A 14,677-nucleotide genomic window follows, 5' to 3' on the forward strand; every position below is an offset into this window, starting at 1 on the left:
CTTTTTCTGTAAAGTAATATCTAAGATTGCCAGAATTAATTTGTTATACTTTTCATTTTTATGAAATTATTATTAAATTCCCAAAATATATATATATATTTTTTTTTTTGATTAATTAGTTTTAAAAAAAACTTCACAAATGTTGATGGGGAGAAGGAACTGGACACTGTACCCTATTACCTCCTGGCCTAGTTGCCTCATAAGTGATGCCTTTATGGGGTTCAGATCTGTCTTCGGACAGTTGACTAAATAACAACAATGTTGAATATCTACATAACTCAGCCCGTCCTTGTAAGATGGGATTCTTAGCAACAACTTCCCCAATTCGAGAACAGACTACGGTTTTTAATAGACTACATCCTATCACTCCAGTGAATACATCTTCAAAATCAGCATTACAAACAAAAGTTGATATTCAACAAAAACATTCTCAGACTGGTGTGTTAACACAATGCTTACTGTTACAGGATGACCCACAACCTTATTGGTGGAAAGCAAGGAGTTATTGACATCACAACAGGGACAAATCCTGTCATTGCAAAGGGCAAAAGTGGACACCTCCTTGTGGTATGTTACGTTTAACCTTTCATATATACATATTATGGAGCTTATTGTATCTGATGCTTGTAGATAGAAAAAATGGCGATAGAAATCTTTTGCATGGTTTTCCTCAAATAGCAAGTAAAACAGTGTCATACTGTGTCGAAGATTTACATGCGTAAGAACCTCTATCTTTGAACAAGAGGGTTCCTGGCAGAATTTGCTACTCATTTCTCCTTCTTGTCAGAATTAAGCTTTGCTGGTCATTATCTGCACCCATTGTTAACGAATTGTGCCTTACAAGTATTCTCACATTGGCTTTCAGTGCAAGATCAAAGCCAGGTGGCTAAGATATATGTAGCTTGAGAAATGGCTATACTGACAGTGCTCCTCTGTCTTGCTTCAGAAGTCTTGGTAAACAGTAAAATAATGAGAATATAAGATATAAGAATAGAACAAAGCCCATTCTGAGCAGGTTAAGCTCTCCAAGCACACACATAATATATTTTATCTGGCTTCAATCTTGCACTGGTCTAGCACAATTCCAGGAAAGGTTTCTCATTTGATCATGTATAAAGTTATCAGGAATCATCAAATCACATTTTCATCTTTAACAGCATCATTTCTTCATTTTTACGCCCATTTCCTAAGCATCAGTCCATCTGTCCATCCATCCATCCATCCATCCATCCATCCATCCACTCTCCCAACCACCTACATATATCAGACTGTCTATACACCCACTTTTCATCAATAGAAAGATGTTATGTGAATGGGTTGATGTGTCAGATGAATGGTGAGTGATTAGATGGAAAGATAGATGGGTGCATTTTTTTTTTTTTTTTTTTTGCAGTATGAAAAATAAATAAATAAATTGTTACTATGTTGTTGTTGTTTTCTAATGCCAGTCGTTTGACAATAAAGTCATTTGACCTCTTGCACTCCAATATTTTTCAAAGATATTATCATGACCAGCCACTGAAGCACAGATTTTGAGGTGTTCCGAATCCATTTCTTGGTTTGAGTTGCACAATGGACAGTTAGGGGACTGATATATTCCAATTCTATGCAGGTGTTTGGCCAAACAATCATGGCCTGTTGGTAATCTAAATGCAGCTACAGACGATTTTCGTGGTAAATCGGGAATTAACTGTGGATTTTGATGCAGAGAGTTCCATTTTTTTCCTTGGGATTGTGTTATCAAATTTTGTTTGTTGAAGTCTAAGTATGTAGATTTAATAAATCTTTTCACAGAGTAATATGTAGATTTAGTAACAGGTCTGTAAGTAGCAGTGCTGCCCTTCTTTGCTAAAGCATCCGCATTCTCGTTTCCCAGGATTCCACAATGGGATGGTATCCATTGGAATACAATTCTTTTATTGAGTGATATTAATTGAGAGAACATTTTAGTTATTTCTGCTGTTTGAGATGAAGGTGTGTGTTTAGAGACTATTGATAGAATAGCTGCTTTGGAGTCTGACAATATAACTGCATTTTTAAATTTACTGATGTGGCATAGAAGATTCCTGAGACTTTCACTTATTGCAATGATTTCTCCATCAAAACTTGTTGTTCCATACCCAAGAGATCTATAAAGTGAGAAGAGACAGCACGTAACACCTGCACCGGCACCTTGTTCTCTGGAGATCAAGGATCCGTCAGTGTATAAATGAAGCCAGTTTTGTGGAGGGTATCTAATATTAATTGTCTCTAAAGACAATTGTTTTAGTATTTCAGTGTTTACTTCTGATTTCAGTATTTCTTCTGTTAAATTGTTACTATGGAAATCACTAAAACCCCCTTTGGAAATGTATCTAAATACAGTGCTCACAACTAGGTTGTTTCTGTTTAATTTTTCACAACTAACTAAAATTTGTACATTTTAAAAATGTTATGTTTTTCTGCAAATATTGGAATAGTGATGAAAAAATAATGTACTATATAACCAGTGACTAAATGGTACCTTTCTTCGCTGTTTTAGGGCACGAGCACATCATAGAAAAAGCATTTGTTATCTGTAAATCAGTGTATGTCTTCTAATGTAGTACTCACTCCCCACCATGAGTACATCTATGGTACAGTAGCTTAACAGAAGTCCAAATATAGATTTAGTTTAAATTCTACTAAGAGTATGAAATGTCCTCGAGGAAGAAAATAATAGATTTTTAGATATGTTAAATGTACAGAGAAAAAATGCAACATACCCTCCTACTTAAAGTAGTCGCATTGTGTAATTTTCTTCTTCTTCTTCTTGAAAGTTTTGAATTTTATGAGCATTTCATTTTATTCATAGAATAATACACATTTTCGTTATTGGCTTGAATACCATGCTTGTCAGTTGATTCAAGAATGATGGGTTCATACATGAACACCAACAAAGGATTGGTATTGGTGGTAAAAATTACTTTCACAATATTTTTTCGGAAAAAGTGTAAAAATTAAGAGTCCCATATCATACATATAAGGTATATGCATAAGAATCGGTCTCTCTATAAGACAAAGTTACCAGCCATTCCAAATTTCCTGTTTTATGGACAAATCTCTCTAAGTCCACAAGACATTATCAGTCTAGTCTGATAAAACAAAACAAAAAAAAAAAAAGCTTCTTTCATACCATGGCATGATTGTGACTATAATAGTATTTAAATTCATTAATATGTCACATCAACGGACGTGTATACGTCACCAAACATCGTAAGATGAAGATTACATTTGTAAAGTTTCTTTCAACCCATAAGCAGTGCTGACTAGATCAGACGCTATGGACAGTACTCTATAACAGAATCGCCAGTATGAGAGGATAATTCCAAGCCTTTGGCGTGAGACGAACTCAATAGCTCAGTGGTAGAGCGCCTGACCGGAGAACAGGAAGTCGCAGGTTCGATTCCCGCTCGAGGTTGTGAAATTTTTCTTTCATACCTTGGCATGATTGTGACTATAATAGTATTTAAATTCATTTCCAGTGTCATTACACATATCGAAGGTCCCAGAAGTTGCAGGGGGAGAGGGACTGATATTTTCATAACTAACATAATTTACATCTGATCTAACGTCACCTACAAAATGTCCCACTTTAATGAGACATGTCTTTGCAGGTCGCCTCTCCATGAGAATGAATTGTGTCATCAGTATGGCAGGTGTTCGACTGACAGAAGCATTCTACAGTGTTGACTGTCGCACAAGTTGATAATGTTGATCACAGTTGTGGCTAGTATTCAGAACATAACAAAGTGCTAACAACAAAGACGAGTTCTTGTTTAATCAAGTTAGCCCAATTATGCTTTATGTATATGATTCAGTCAGTGAGTGTTATGTTGGCAGCATTTTCCAAGAGATTACCTTCTGTTATGAATGCTAGATTTATTTCCCCACATTCCTTTTATCTTTTTGTACTCTTCATTGTACATGCCTGTCTTCCACGTATTATTTCTGTCACACAATTTTTTTTATCTTTGTGTTTTTTTTTTTTTTTTGCCCTTGCTAAAGTTCTGAGTTTTGGGCCACGTGTTTGCCATGGGAAGGTCAGTGCCATCAAATAAGTGTAATGCTGGTAGTGAGATAAAAAAAATGCTTTAATGTAATTAATTTCTTGTGATTATCAGTACTTAATTAAAACTGAACTATTGTTGCAATGAAACTATTTTATTTATAATATAAATGTAAGAAGATACCTTGTATATATAAATAAATGAAAAATATATATGCTTCAAACAAAAATACTAAAAAATGTGCTTCCAAACAGAGAATGAGAAATAATAAAAGTAGCAAATTATTCACGCCAATGGGATATTCTATTCCTAAATATACTTATCACATGTGCTTTCCTTACCTCCATTTACACATCTATTATGTAAAAAATAAATATCAGTCAATCTTCTTAATGTATCCAGCTGTTTGCTGACAATATAAAGTCCACTATAGTCCACTGTAGTCTATTCAGTTGTTGTTTTTCACGAGAAATGAGGGGTATTTTGATCGGTGTTCATTATAGATGCCTGTTGCTAGTAGCCAGAGGTGGGGTGTAGTCAATATATACTGCAGGGCTGTGTCTTCTGCAACTGGTACTGATGATTTTAATTTACTTATTTTGTGGTTTATGGATGGACAGTATAGAAGAATGTGTTCCAGATCTTCATCATGATTATTACACCACAGACAAGTAGGATTATCAGAAATGTGAAATCGGTGTAGGTACAATTGAGTGACAATGTGACCTGTTCTGGCTCTTGTTAAAAATGTTTGAACATGTCTGGGCAAGTTTTTGTACATTTCCAAGTCATTTGGTTTCTTTTGTACAAACTGTAAAATTTTTCCTCTGTCAGAAGAGAGCCAATTGTTGGTCCATAGGTTTGTAAAATGAGACTTTACTGAAGCAAAAGCATTGGATAGAGATATCACTTGAAGAGGTCTTGGTTGCAAATATATTGCCTGTTTTGCAATATTATCGACTTTCTCGTTTCCAGGTGGGTACTCACCTTGTCGTGGTGAGGGGGCTTAAACTTGTTGTTTAAGCGAACAAGTAACAAAGAGGTACCCACATAAGCTGCATTACTACCAACGCAGTCCCACTATATTTTTCACTGTTTATATTCATGGAGTCCCTCAGTGTAAAATTCTCCGGAGGTAAAATAGTCCCTCAATCGGATCTCCGGGTAGGGACTGCACTAAGAGATGCCAAGAATTGTACTAAAGTACTTATTTGGAACACCAAAAAAAATAAATATAAAAACAATGAAAAAACTTGTAATGGCTTCTCAGTACAATTTATTTTCAAAATAACTTTGCACTTTGAATACAATCATTTCAACACCTCCATGTTTTAAATGTTCTCTGTGTTATACCATACTAATCTACACATCTGTAAGAATAAATACTCTACATTCATTTTATGAATGTTGTTAAAATATCTAGAAAAAATCAAGCATATTTTAACCCATCAGCATACTACATGATTTTCTTTGAACTGTACTAAAATATAATATTCAATCATTGTTTACATTTTTTTTTTTGCAATGGCCTATATTTTTCCTTCAAAACTGAGTATTTCTTTATCATGCTTTTAGTCATATATCAGTTAACTGCAAGTATTTTAAGTACTAATGATAAAAAATGTGAAAGCAATATTATTAATAGATCTGATAAACAATACTTGTAGTTCATATCTTGAACACAACAGTGCAACCAGCGAATAGGGATTATAAAGAATGGACACTGAGCGAATTTTCCTGTGTTTTGTTTCTCTGTGCGCCAGCGTTTAGTTCTACTTTCAAGCGCTAGAGGTTAGTGTAATCAAGCATAGGCTAAGATAAGAATTGAGAATAGAGTTGAGACACAGGATTCAAATATCGCCTACCTTATTGCATAATCCAGTAATGCTTTGCTTCAAATAAATTCAAGTTAACAGCTTTACCTTATTTCTCAGTGACGAACTAGTTGTAATAATAATTTTTTTGTATTTCAGATATAATAAATTTTATTATAAAATAATATAATACATTATAAAATTAAGTATCGAATTCGTTTAATATTTGTATATAATATAATATAGATATATGGTTTTACTTCTCGTAAGAGTTTTGTTTTTCCATTTTCAGCGCTATCAAATCATTACATATTTTAATTGTTGTTGGGGGGGGGTCAACGTCTCAACTCTCATTATAAAGGAACTCTAGAGTCTAGGCATTACAGTTAATGATGGATTTATTATTTTATGGATCCAATTTATTTTATTTGAGTACATAATGTACCTAGATGTATTAATTATATGTGTTATATTTCCGCTGTGTCGACTGCTAGCTGGTGTGATGTCAGCGCCAACTCTAGGGAGAAAGCAGAATCTCACGCTCTAGCTGGCTTGAAGGTCATTGAAATCAGTCCGGCTACATCAAAGGTACCGACACGAAGTGTCCATTCTTTATAATCCCTATTCACTGGTGCAACCTTACATCTTTGTTTTTTATATTTCTGAATGATGGTATTTACATAATTCACCATGGAACATCCTCAGTTATTCACTTATAACAATCGCATCTACATTAATACTGGAAGGATTTTTATAAGAAGACACTCGTCATTTTCCTGAAAAGTGTCACAGAAGGCCATGAAATGAATATTCAAAGTCATCAAGTATGCCCATGAGTTGATTATATTATTTACCACAACACACAAACACAATGTGGAGGAAATACAACTTCTATTATCTATATATAAACGAAGTACCATTCAAAACATTACATCAATTCAAACATTTTTAATAGAAGAAACATATGACAGTGAAACCCTGCTAAAATGAGGCTCTTTGCACTGAAAATTCAGAAAATCTTCAAAATGTAGCAACATTTTTCGTTACTGAAGTAAAGTTTTGTATGCATAGCCCTATTTACAGGCCAAAATAAGCTAACAAGAATGGAAAGGGGGGGAAAAAACTTTGCAATATTCAGTTAACAGAGTTTTCTAAGATCTTGCAGCATGTTGGTGTATGATACTCGTATTTATGTGAATACTGTGATCTTACTTCCAAAAAATTAGGAAGTACTAATACAGTGAATTAAAGATCTTGAAATTCAATGAAAATTTTAAAAAGTTAAGTTCTTAATTTTACAAACAGAAGACTCTTAAAATTGTGATTATTGTCTAAAATGAGCTTAAAATTTTCTCTTTCTTTCTTCAAAACTTCTTTAGTTATTACTTCTTTGCTGAGAAATGATTTTATGGTCCCTACTAAATGTTCCATGCATTTCTCCAATTTAAAGCAATGCCTTGTAATTTTATGATATACGTAGAAGAACTTTGTATACCTTTTTTTTTTTTTTCACACTTCATTATACTCTATTATTAAATACATGGGATAAATTTCAGAACACGGATTCCTTCCTTTCCCTCTTACTTCAAAATTCCAACTTTGTGCACACAAAATAAATTACTGGCAACGAAAAGTGCTTTTTCGTAAGCATGATGATGCGCATTCGACAAACGCAGACAAATCTGCTCTTTTTAGTATTTTAAGATATAATTGTCAGTGAAGAATCCATATACTGAAATTTTCCCAATGCTTGTATTTAAATTTCTTAAGAAATTCGGAAATTACACCAATGCTGAATCAATTGGATAGGTTGATTTGAATTCAGAGAAGCCCAAAAAACTGCCCATTTCTCTATTTATCAGCAGCAATATAACAACAGAAAATATTGGTTACAGTATATAAATGTTGTTTTTAGTTCTTACGCACATGTATGTTACTTCATGTTACGAGAATTTGTGATTAAATTTACTACGAACATGCAATGAAATTTTCGAAATGTGTATACTAGGTCTTTTTCAATGTAGGCACTATATCTTATAGGTCATTTTCCTTTTCTCCTGTAATTTTATTTATATTGCCATCCAGGCAAAAAAAAAAAAAAAAAAAAAAAAAAAAAAAAAAAAAAAAAAAGATGATGATGATTGATGTTGTTCGAGATACTCATTCATCCATACCAAGACAGTAATTTCGAAACTAATTTTTCAGATAGTAATATGCAAATCTCAATGGCTATTCTGAGACTTCATATAGATGTGAGAGATAGGCTATTAAAAAAAAAGCAAAAAAATAAGATTGAAGAAATAAAGTGAAATATATATATCACATAATACAAGATTATAAATACGAATTACGATAGCTTACAAAATATCAACGGTCTGAAAATGGACATAAAACGACTAAGAACATGACAAAATGAAATGCAACACTCTTGAGACTGGAATGGAAGATTAGATGTTGAAAGATTACAATGATAAATATGATTTACCAGGATATGTAAACATCTTGTCTATCACTAAAATATTTTTTTTCATGTCATGAGAAAAAAAAGACACGCCTTAGCTTGTGTGAAAGTTAATTACATTTTAAAACTGGAGTATGCATAGAAATTGTCGATATTTTATATCTTCCCCTACCCCCTTTTCACTGTCACAAATATTTGGTCCCCATGTATATAGAATATTATGTCCTCTTGCAGGGGGTTTCACTGTTACATATGTCTAGTCAAAGGTTCAAGAAAGCATGTGCAAGCATGAGCATTTTAAGTCAAACTTTACGACTTATAAAACATAGCATTAATTTCGTTTGCTGTGCAGACTAAATCATTTTATACCGTTCTCAATCCCTTCAACAAACATTCCATATGCTTCTTCATAGCACCATTCTTCAAAACTCATCAATTTTGCAACAGAGTTGAGATATGAAACCACCGATGGATCTAGCAGTCTTAAATCTACTGAGATATATCCTGAATTCAAAGGAATAATTCTTGAAAAAATTAATTTATAATATGGGTGGGCACAGATCCCATACACTGACCAGAATTTCATGAGAAAATTCCTTTCCCATAAGAACTCGAACCAGCGCTCGTTCTGTAAAATGGGATCCAAGTATGACACAGCAGCATAAGATAAAATTAATTTATAATGCCATGTATACTGATGGCCCTTATGTTAGGCCTATCTTAAAGAAATTATAAAAATTCTCTCGTTGGTATCAAATAAACACCTGTTATATTATATAAAAATGTACACCATAAACAATGGCAATTTGTTTTTTTTTTTTCCTTCTTTCTTTATAATTTGTCACTGTTAACAATGTTCTCGATATTGAGACACACTGCCAAGTCGAAATGAAATGAAGACCATACTGAATTAGATTTAAATACTTCACAGTTACTAAACAGTTTCTGACAGCCACACAGCAAAATGGCTGATGCTTGTTGGCAACACTATGGAGAACTACGAAGAATCAATGCAAGCACAATGAAGGGATTGAGGGCATAGTGACAATTGCCAGATTCACAGCACCAAGCTGCAATGCCTTCCTCTCGATGGAATATATCCAAAAACTTATTCATACTTGGAGGATCACATGGACGTTAAGATTTTTGTTTTCATATATATTTGTACTCCATATTTGCAACATGGCACAGATTCTATAAAAAGCTTTAACATAATTGCTTACAGCTTGTGATGAAGACAAGAGTGAAATTTGTGAGTCACGTGAAGAGATCTTCAAAATTCTTACATATTAGTATCAGCTGATTTGCTTTATATCATGAATACTAGATGAGACTATTTTGTCTCTAACTCAGTCGAGTGTCTTTGAGCAGATTAGTATTTATACCTTAAAATAAACTTCCGGTTCCTTCTGTGCTACAGCAACACTTCCAATCTCCGATTTCATAATAATCAGCATGACCCTTAATATTTCAGCTGTGACTATTTCTGTGAAGCCAATCAGAGGCAATCACAGCTGCAAGCAGTGTAAACTGTGGTGTGTGTAAATATGGTAACTTATTTTAAACTTTTCTTTTTGGCAAAACATTATACAGTAAAATCCCAATAAGACGCTGTTCAAGGGACTGCATATTAGGCGGGTATACTAATTTTAACTTATATACAGTATCTACACTATATTAGCATGTTTCTTTTTTGAAATACATGATTCATGAAAGGTAATACAATACAGTATTACTTCAATATGTAATTATTGCACTGTTTGTCAAAGACATTTACAATATGTACTGTACTTAATTCTTTCAAAAGAATTATAGTTGTTTGCCGTGTGTGTGTTCTCCAAATCATGTTTACCACACTTCACTTTCCTGTGCTTACATCCTCCCAACGTCGCAGCTGCAGTGATTGAATCGCGATTTTTTATTATCATTCTTAATATCGATGATCGGATTCCTAATGAATCAGAGAGTTGTTTCTGATTAAGAGTACTGGTTTCATCGTACTTTCGTAAGATTTCCAATTTTTCCGACTCAGAAAGCACTTTTCGTTTAACACTCATTGAAATCACACTCACAGACACTTCAATACACTAAGGACAACAAACTGACAAGCAAAAATTTCCAGAATTTTATTACGACTGAGTGAGGAATGTTACTTGAGATAGAGGGTTAGCAAGAGGGTGGGGTATTGTAACTGTATGTAGGCTTTAAGAGTTCAGGTAAAGAGTGGACTAAGAGAGTGTATCAAGAGGGTGGAGTATTCTACAGTATGAAGTGCGCAGGTAAAGGGTCGAATATCGATACTTTTCAGGTTAATGGCACCAGTGAGTTCAATGGCCAAAATGTTTCATTGCTGAAGAATACATCGAAAATATTCCACAAAAATAGTGTATTATGCGGGACTTGAGCACAACAAATGGGGTATTTTATAAAGGCGTTATATATGAAATGTGCAGGGACCAGACAAAAAAAGCGTATTACACGGGATAGCGTAATAAGCGGGTGCGTCTTATCGAGGTTTTACTGTATCAACAAAATTTGTTAACTGAATTCTTTTAACATGACGTCTTATTTTTGAAGGTACAAAAAGGAAAATGTCACATTTTATGTGCTACAGACCACATACCTCAAGGTTTTCCATGTGGTCCACTTGTCTTGTTCTCTATCTAATTTTGTATAAAGGTGCATTTCGATTATTATGGTTCAAAAGTTGATAGTTAACCACTAGAAACAAGAGGGCTATAATAGAAGAGAGGAGTTCAATACCATCTTTATCCTGTCCATCGCTTTTAACTCTAAGCAGCCTACAGTGAGAGTGCTAACATCGTTTCTTACCAACATTCCACCTCTGAATTTAGACTCCTGGAAATGAAGAAGTAACATGCTTGCTCTTGGTTTAAATTGTTAGTCCTGGAAATACATTTTAAAGAAGACATTTTGAATTTTAGTTGCAGAATTCTATATGGTGAAGAATCAGTAGAACAGGGAAAAATTCTCTCCGGCACCAGGACTCGAACCCGGGTTTCCAACTTTACGTGCTGGCACTTCATCCACTAAGCCCCACCGGATTCAAGTTACGATGCTGGATTGAATCCCTCTCATTTTTAAGTCCTACCTACTGTGTTCCCTTTTGTTGGCCTATCCATACTCACAGTAGACACAATGTCCAACCACAAGGATATCTGGTGTGGCTTAGAGGATCAAGCGCTAGCACATAAAGCTGAAAACCCAGGTTCGAGTCCCGGTGCCAGGAAGAACTTTTCTCCATTCTACCTATTCTTCATTATATGGAAACGCAGAATTACTGCACTAAAACGCCGTATGTACTTCGGTACATCATAGTAATACAGAATTCTAGTTTATGTCTGTTACATTGCAACAGCTGCACGTATTAAATGGGAATATCCTGATTGTGGAAACAGGAGTAGTAGTCACCCCAAAAATATATCTTCAAAATAGATAGTGAAAAGTAAGTTTTCATTTACAATATATAGCAATGTTATCACATAAAACTAATTTGATATACTGGTAGATTTTCCTATGGTAGAGGTTGGATTAATCTTGCTCAGGATATGGACTGATGGCGGTCTTATGCGAGGGTGGCAATGAACTTCTGGATTCTCTAAAAGCCATAAGTAAATAAAAAAATAATAAAATAATAACTCTCCCCTCCACAAAAAAAAAAGACGTCACGGAAATCAAAGGGAGTAAAGATCCCGTCACTTTTTTATCATTTAGACTATTACTGTTAATGTTTAAAAAAACGCAATGAAAATATCAAAGATTATAAAGATTTTGAGAGTCATAAATTCTGTATGTACATTAATTCTCTTCAGCACAAAACGGAAATAATCCGATTCAAGATGTTCAAGACATTAACGAGATCACTGTTGATATACAGAAGCTAGGTACTAATGATTTAAATATTCAACAAAAACAGGCAACAGTGAAATTCCTCTTTGACTGAAGAAGATAAATTCGTATTTTGATCTATTTTAACAAATTAATCCATTTCAATTTTTTTTTTACAAGAGTCAATTACTACTGCGACATTCTAACACTATTTATTGCCGAAATGTTTTCATAAAATTCGTCTAAATTATTCCTTTACCATTTTATCATAAATAAACCCACTTTTACCATGTACCAGAATAAAAGATAAACTCAGCAATATTTGTTACCTGCCATCACATCAATGACAAGATACTGAGGAATGTGATGGGCTTACTAAAGTAATCCATGAATGTGATATAACAGATCTCAATAGATATAAATTGTCAAGCATTATAAATCCGAGAATACCACCAAAAGGGACTGTTTAGTTTTTCTGAAGCTGATTACAGCTTCAGACCTATTCCATTTGTCTCTGCCGTTTTTATGTAAATGAGGTAGATATAAGGAGTCTATTGAGTATGAAGTGCTTAGGGCTTCTTATATTCTATTCTACTTATTCACCATTGCATGAAAGAACAGTGGCAAGATCCAGGATTAAAGGAGATAAGGCAATCAACTGAGATTGTTCGCTGAAGAGGTTTGAAGTGGGGTAATTACATGATTGCAATTAAGTTACATAATTGTAAGTGAAAAAAGAAATATGCTTTTTTTTATATGTCGCACAAAGTAGGTGAAATTCTCCTACATCATGTAGAATATCTGGTACACTCATTTTCCAAATCCAAATCTTAAAGGGTCATGCTGCATATTATACATATCAACTTTACCATTTTTCGTATGAACTGTAGTAAAATCTTACATATCTTTCCTCTACATCACAACTGGGCCCAGGTTTATAAGCACTATATTGGTAAGCTAAATTGACATCAACTATATTTGGATTAGCATGGTGTACATTATGGTTGAGGAAGCTTTGTTTGAAATGTTACGAAGTTTACATCTTCCAGTCTTCACTTTATAATACTCAAAGAGGCATGTAGTCACCTACTGAACCAGACACCAAGTGTATTACATGTGCAAGCTATCAATACAATGGTCATAAAAAGACCGGTGCAACATTTAAATTGTTTTGTCTTCTTTAAAGGCTTCTGTGATTGGACATAATATGCATTGCTTCCCACAGCACAGCCAGGTATCCAGAAATATCTGATGTCAAAAGCGGATTATGCTTCGATTTCTTACACCATAATTAAGGAAGCCAAAATCCAAGCACTGAATGCATGTTGGAGATTACTTGGATTGTCCTGAGAGAGATCCTTCCTCTAGGAATGTGACTCATCCAACCGCCCTAAATACCGCAGTTTCTTTCTTTTATAGAAAAATTCTAAGCAAACTAGGACATGCATCCATTAAAGTGTTTTGATTGACTGCATGAGACACATTCTATTAGAGTGGTCACTAGCAGAAGTAATGTTTCCAACATCTGAAATGTCATAGCATTGGGAAATCTCGCCTCCTGTCAATTAACTATCCCCTCACTTAACCCACTCTAACCTTGTCACAGTTCTCGTCTCCTGCTCTTTTGATCCAGGGAAAGTACAATACTAGTACTACTGGTCCAGGGATAAAGCTCGTCTTTCTTTACTTAAGGCTATATGGAAGGAAATGTCTATGATTAATATTACCAGAACTACAGTGCTGGCTTCTCATTGTATACACTTAGCACGCAACTGTTTTGCACATCGCAATGTTTATGGTCGTACAGTGTAAGAAACTGAAAATAACAAAACAAGCACATACTGTAGAGGTGTGGATAAATATATACGAAGAAGCAATACTACTTTATGGTGCATATAAATCCAGGCCCTAACCATAACCAATTATTTTGTATTACACTGTGGACAAAATAACCCTAACTGGCACCATTTGAGTAACCAATGATGTATAAAGACAACAGGTTGGTTCCTGTAATTTTATCAACAAGTTGAAATATCTCACCTTAAAAATTCATTCATGTTATGAGGTACTGACAGAATATTACTTCAGACTTGTAGACACTGGGGCATCTTCATTCTGCTTACTGATTTAACACTATTTGTACCTGATATAATTATATACAATCCATACAGCAGACTTATATTCCCCAAATCCAAATTAATTTTAATGACTTGCACATCACATCATATTGTAATTGTCTCACATTATTGTGAATGTTATTAACCTACATGATAACATGGAGATTATTGATATTTCATTCTTAGTCTCAGACTGGTTCTTAAATAAATAAACCGAATGTTATATGACAACAAAAAAGATGAATAATGAATATTGTTTCTTCTCAATTACACAATAAAATAAAACAAACATTTTAGTAGAAAAAGACTGCTTCAATTCAATCTTTTCTTATTCATTTTTTATGAATGTACAAGCTGTACATAAGATACTGGGATGTGCAAAGAATTTTTAAGTATGATACAGATGGA

The 14,677-nt window shown here is 34.0% G+C and overlaps 1 protein-coding gene across 4 annotated transcripts in view; it reads left to right on the forward strand.

Moving 5' to 3' along the window:
• The window catches only part of Myo61F (Myosin 61F), a 321,197-nt gene extending 316,875 nt beyond the window's left edge, over positions 1-4,322 (forward strand). For all 4 annotated transcript variants that reach the window (XM_069830414.1, XM_069830415.1, XM_069830413.1 and 1 more), the window contains exons 20-21: positions 468-567; positions 3,636-4,322. In XM_069830414.1, coding sequence (XP_069686515.1) covers positions 468-567; positions 3,636-3,650 — 115 coding nt within the window. In that variant the 3' untranslated portion in view covers positions 3,651-4,322. The remainder of the gene's footprint in view (positions 1-467; positions 568-3,635) is intronic.
• Positions 4,323-14,677: the final 10,355 nt, after the last annotated feature.

This window comes from Periplaneta americana, chromosome 7 (genome assembly GCF_040183065.1).
Source record: "Periplaneta americana isolate PAMFEO1 chromosome 7, P.americana_PAMFEO1_priV1, whole genome shotgun sequence".
NCBI lineage: Eukaryota > Metazoa > Arthropoda > Insecta > Blattodea > Blattidae > Periplaneta > Periplaneta americana.